This window comes from Lolium rigidum, chromosome 2 (assembly GCF_022539505.1).
Source record: "Lolium rigidum isolate FL_2022 chromosome 2, APGP_CSIRO_Lrig_0.1, whole genome shotgun sequence".
Taxonomy (NCBI): domain Eukaryota; kingdom Viridiplantae; phylum Streptophyta; class Magnoliopsida; order Poales; family Poaceae; genus Lolium; species Lolium rigidum.
In genome coordinates, this window is record NC_061509.1 from 88,444,800 (window position 1) to 88,451,129 (window position 6,330).

General features: G+C 43.4%; 1 protein-coding gene across 1 annotated transcript; it reads left to right on the forward strand.

The window, feature by feature from the left end:
* Nucleotides 1-1,592: 1,592 nt before the first annotated feature.
* Nucleotides 1,593-5,167, forward strand: LOC124686876 (protein DCL homolog, chloroplastic-like). Its single transcript, XM_047220766.1, has 3 exons — nt 1,593-1,837; nt 3,580-3,694; nt 4,824-5,167. Exons 1-3 carry the CDS (start codon nt 1,593-1,595, stop codon nt 5,013-5,015), a joined length of 552 nt encoding a protein of 183 aa, XP_047076722.1. The 3' UTR covers nt 5,016-5,167.
* Nucleotides 5,168-6,330: the final 1,163 nt, after the last annotated feature.

Sequence of the window (6,330 nt, forward strand, 5' to 3'; positions counted from 1 at the left end):
TAAAACGTGTCTTAATACATGTGAATAATCTGGATTACTTGATTTGTAATAGATGGAGTATTAGAAATCAATACATGGTGAAAAAGAAAATGCGCCATTTTTCGACCAAGAAAATACTCGATTCTTTTGCAATTTTCTTGAGAATTCCGAGCTGGATTTTTTTGGGATCAGTCGGTCTAGCCATGGGCCACACACCATTTAGTTGTACCTAGCTGAGGTGAATAAACAGAGCTAGCCAAAATAACAAGGCCCATCTGACGAAAGTAAAAAAATGGCCCAAGGTCTAGTTCACTCCATAACCCTTTGTCTTGTTCCTCCATACAACTGTAGCTCCAACCTGCTTTAATGGTGTCGCTGCCCGCCGCGGCATAAGCGTTCCTAGCTGGGAGTTGCCCCTCCCTTGTTTTCGAGGGCCTGGGCGCTCGCCCCGCCCCCACCCCCTCAGGCCACCCCTGACTCTAACAAGGAAAGTGCAAGCTTGGACCAGTTGGTGAGACTCGTAAAATGAAGAGGTGTCATTATGGTTTTTTTGCTAAGAAGAGTGTACCGGGTTATGTGGTAGATTATAGAGAGGAGTAGTCCCTAACGAGTTTGAGTGCGGAGCTTGGTCGTGTATGTGTTTATTTGTAAAACTCTCTTTCCTATTTCTTACTGAAAAGACATGAAATCTTTGGTTCACTATTCTCGAAAAAATACCTGCAATAAGGAGGAGACATGTCCCCTGTTTGCTCCTCTTCATTGTTTTATACTGAATGATTCATAAAGTCATGATGTAGACGCATCAAGATTTGCACAATTCCTAGGTCAAATGCATCTTAGCTAAATTTGAAATAACAAATGTTTCGATGTCGTAGATCAATATATTTATTTATATATTGTACATTAAGGTATGTTGGTTGCTGGGGGAGGGATCTTTTGCTTGATTGAGGAGGGCTATGCATTGATCCATTGTTTTTGAAAGGGAGGGTAAAGCGTGGGACCTCCTGCTAATCTAAGATGAGGGCGGATGATGGTGCAACGTATCAATGGGGGATAGGGAGCGAGAAAGTCACATGCAATAACCTTGTTTATGTATGTGTGAAATGGCACAAAAAGCGGTAGCAATGCACTGGCATTCAACTATGAATGTGTTGCTTAGTTGAAGTGTCGAGAATTGCTCCCCATCGTTTTTTAAAAGAATAATTGCTCCCCATTATACCTGGCCATATGTCAGGCTGGGCCGGGCCTCAGGCCGAGCCGAGGAAAGCCGATGCTCAAAAATCAGGCCCAAGCCCGGCCCAGCCCAGCCAAATACCCATGATACCCATCAGGCCATCGGGCTGGGCCATAGTGTTAAATGGACTTTTCGGGCTACCTAGGCCCGGCCCAACCCAGGTGTCGGGCCAACATTTTTAGGCCCAGGCCCGAGTTTTTCGGGCCGGGCTGCCCATGGCCAGGCATGCTCCCCATCTCCACTATGGGTGGTGTAGTGGTGTACAACGCCACCCCATTCCATCAAGCGAAAAGCCCAGGCCCATTCGTCCTTGTCAGAACAAAGAAACCCTTGCTCTTTGTCTGACGTCTCCTCCGGCTCCGCAGCCGAAGAAGGAGCCATGGCCTTGGCCGCCGCCCTCGCCCGAGCCTCCACGCGCCTCCTCCGCGGCGGCATCCCTCCGTCTGCCGCTTCTCCCGCGCTATCCAGCCGCAGCCGCCCATTCTGCACACTTCCCGCCGCCGACGACGAGCCCTCCGCTCCTCCGGGGGCCGTGGAGGAGCCGTGGGAGGAGGCCGAGGCGGAGATCCTCCGCGACGTCAAGCCCGTCGTCAAACTCGTCAAGGACATCATCCACTCCGGCAGGTCAGTTATCGGTTTCTCCAATCGTTGCAATGAATAGCAAGCTCCAACAGTCGCAGACACGGATTTTTTTCAATCGCCGTGCGCATTTAACACGCACAATTTTCATAACGCCGCTAAAGCACGCGAACTTGTTGTAATCGGGCGGGATACATACCTTCAGAAATTGGGCAACATTCCTTTAAAATGATTTTACATATCATTTGTAGCAAGGAGTAACCGTAAGATAACTTCATGTGAATATTTGAGTAAGGTACCCTGATAAATTCAGCATACAAAATTGGCGCAAGCTTTCCATTTCCTATATCTCGATGGTCGTGCTTAAGTTGTGGAATCCTTGAACAAGTAAGGCTGTGATTAGCAGAAATGTTGTCTTTAATGAATAACTAAAATACTAGAGAGTCATCACTGGTCAAACTGCTAGATTATGCAGGATCGTCAAAGTACTTTGTGATGCATATTTTATTATTGCCTCATCCAACTAAATTACTAGCTAGAATACTAGAATGCCACCTTGACGGTGTTCAGTATTGCTCATTAAGGAAGAGCATTGGATTGGTACTGGACTATCCAAGAAGGGTTGCTTGCACACGGTGTCATGGCATGCGGAGATGTTTGTCAGTGAATGGTGAATAGAAGTTCAATGTATTAATTTCACCTCTCCCAATCTCGCCACCATCTCTTCTCTCATCTCTTCTGCCCACCATACCAGCTAGAATGGAGGAGGAAAGGGGCCCAATTGGTCTTCTCTACCATGATATTAGCCATTAAGGTGGCATTCTGACCAGATTTTATTGCCTTAGTGAGGATGCTTGTCCTAGATCTTGTGTGCCCGTTTGTTCATACTATCCCAGTGATTCAGTGTTGCTGGTCTTCTTCTTTCTACTTGTTTTCTTAATACTAGTCCTGATTTGGTTCACCTGCATGGCTGCAGGTGGCAAGGTACTTATGCATCATGGTTGACGCTGTCTGCTTAAGTTCTTTTTTTTTTTGGTAAAGTTTGTTAGTGTGTGGCCTATTCTCTTGTCGCCTAGTCAGTCGATGGACAAACACTGCAGCCTTTTCCATGGCATCCTCCTGAGCTTCCACAGGCAGATACGGCAGCTAAGGGAGGTGCCTAAGCATGTTTGTGGAGGTCTTCCTATCCCATCTTCTAACTCCCGCAAATCTAGCCGGCATGCTGCATACTGGCTTGGTTGCTCATGTGACCTCAACATCTCTGCCACAAAAAAAGGTCCCGACTTGTGGCAAGATATGTGCCCCAACTACATCTTAATCAGATGATGGCTTCTTCCTCCCATCCTTCATGGCTACATGTGTGTGGTACTGGTACAGGGAGACAGTCTGCTTGGGTGATGATGTGTTCCATTTGCTGGGACTTTTCTTTGGCAACCACACACCTGCGGCAATCATACTTGGATGGTGAGTGGTGTCTCTTTTTCCTTCAGCAGCAATCGACTTCGCCGTCCTTCCATCTGGTGATTCCCAGAGATGGCATGTGTCTTGTGTTATGATTCCCATCTCCCTGAAATGTCTTCGTCCGATTGGTAGTGTTATAGCTGTGAAGTTCTTTGTCCCACCTTGTCTTAATCAAATGCAGGCAATTTTTTGAAAAAAAAATGGTCCAGCTAACAAAAAGACAGTTATGTAATAGGGTTTTGATGTACTATAATACTTGCAGTTTTCAAGGATGTACTGTTATGATCATATTTTATTGTCTTTCTGAGTGTGTTCTGCTATAACAGATATGGAGATGGTGGCTTTTTAAGTCCGGATGACGAAAAGGTTATAGTAGAAAAGGTTCTTGCTCACCACCCCCGTTCAGAAGACAAGATTGGTTGTGGACTTGATGCTATTCTGGTGAGTTACGGTGATAACTTGTATTTTATAAGACATGAGACCCTCAAACAAATCTAATTTTATTTTCTGTTCTTCTATTATTCACATGGATTTCTGTTTCTTCTTTGCCAAGCTTGTATTATTAATATATTCTCTTAAGGAAATAATCATTTGCTAGTTAAAATACCTCAGAAGCTAAGTTTGTGCAGTACTTTTGTTTGTAAGGAGGACTTCCATTGAGCATAATAGTTAGAACTACATTTTTCGAGTGTTGATAATTCCCCTGTTTTTTGAAGCCCTTACTAGTCGGACGTCTCTTGTGGCTCAATCTGGATAATGTGCAAGTTAATGTTCCGCAACAGCCATGGTGCTGCTTGCTCTGAACTAAAGTGCTAAGTATAAAGTAACTAACACAACCACCTCATTTTATCGGATGTCCCCAAAGGGACCACAACCACCTCATTTAGTAAGCTGACCACTAAGCTGCAAGTGCAAATCTGATGGGAAGATGGACTTATTTATACCTTAAACGCTAGTCATTCCTAAATATAAGTGTATCTATACTGTCAGTCTCGGGAGAATTTCGCCTCTTATTTTTTATTTCGTTAATGGCTTCCTTTATCCTTAAATAGCTTGGTAGAAATTCTGCTTAGTAGATGGCATTAAGAAATGATATTGGATCATGTAAAGCCAGTTTTCTGACACTCATACTGATTTGCCTTGGCTTCCATGTATTCTTATGATGGAGTATTCATGCCACGACCCACAGAATGTGCGTTGTGATTATCCGTTGCTTAATAAATGGTACACCACAGTGCTAAATGTCTGAACATTTAGTTTAATTAATCAATCATGCCTAAAGTTTTGTTTAATTACTCTGACCTGGCATTTAAAATTAGGAGTTGCAAATTTTAGGTACATGCATAACATAATCTCTATATTTCCAGTTCATACCAACTCTTATTTCACCATTTTGACAATTCCTTTGTCGCACCTCCCGTTGTTGAAGTGAAAACACTATTCTGCCTATCCGTTTCTGATTATGAAATTTGATTGCTACCTTTATGCCAACTGATCTTTGCACTGTGTGGGCCTTGGACGTGTAAATTCTTTGGACATTTCCTAACATGTGCAGTGCTCATGATTGTAGGTTGACAAGCACCCTGATTTTAGAAAGACCAGATGCCTCTTCATCGCTAGAACGAATGGTGATGTGGAGGATTTTTCATACCGCAAGTGTCTGAGGGCGTACGTCAAAAGGGCATATCCATCCCATGCAGATAGGTTCATAGATAAACATCTCGGACAGGAACGGCCAACACTTTTTCGTCCTCGAAAGTAGAATATTTTGCATAATGCTGCCTTTGGGATTGGAGCTGGCACCAAATTTTATATTTCATTGTCTCCTTAGTCCTCTAGCCTATGTTTGATATGTCAGGTGAAAGACGTCATTGTCCAGGTTACTTTATGCAATGTCCAGTTCTTGTTGCTAAATGATCCGGGACAAAACTCGTAGAAGTGGTTAGATTCAGACGTGCATGTTTCCTGTGATGTACTACTCCATATGGCGCCGACGATTAAAAATCAGTATTGACCCTACATTAGGACTACAGTTTGTAGTCAGCTTATTGCGAATTAGGCTGAGTTTGGATGGAATAATTTGTTGCATTTTCTCAAGCTGGAGTTGGTCTACCTCTTGATAATTTGCATGATAAAGTGAAACTACTACTACCTACCACAGGTACTGTCGATTTTCTCTTCTGTGCATGCGTTTGCGTGATTGGGGTTGCTATCCTCTTGCGCATGGCATGACGGTAGCTTCCTCTTGGAGAGGGGCCCAACCTTTGAGCAAAGCAACATCTCAGATTTCAGCTTGCATTAAAGCAAAAAAATGTACTCCAGTAGTTTCTCTTTCTTGTAATCCAAATGTAATTGTCTTTCTTGTAATAATCCAAATGTCAACCCAGTTTGAGAAACAAAACAGAAGCAAGAAAAAAAAGGAATAAAATACGAGGCAGAGAGCCAGAGAGGAACGATTTGGATTTATGACGTTGGATTCGTAGAGCAGACCCTTAGCGTGGGAATAACAGAAGCAAGTGGAGAACTAAAATTAACACGGATGCATGCTTTTCTTAGACAAACTGCTTATCATAGCGTCGTTATCTATCATCATGTGATGTGCAGCAAGCCGGCAAGTGTGGAGGAGGCCGAAATCCTTGCTTGCACGTTAGGGTGTTCGTCCTTGCGCTGAATGGGTTCATATGTTTTTATTTTTGAGAGCACATAACTTTATTACGAAACATTTTGGGCTAAATCATCCATTACATCATTATTTGCGCACACGGACACCTCATAATCCCAAGACAAAAAAGAGTTTACATCACATTTAATACACTCTTGAGCAAGAGCATGGGCAACTTTGTTTGCACTCCTTCTACTACCTGATTGAACAAAAAGGAGAACCATGTACGGCATTGAATTTTGAGATCTTCAATGACCGATGCCTGCCTAGAAAAATCTGGGTTCCTCCTATTTAACACCGTAGCTAGTAAAAGTGAATCAATTTCAAAAACCACCTTTATCACACCCAGTTCTGCAGCGAGATCAAATGCTGCTTCCATACCTCTTAATTCTGTCGTGAAAGCATCATGAATTGC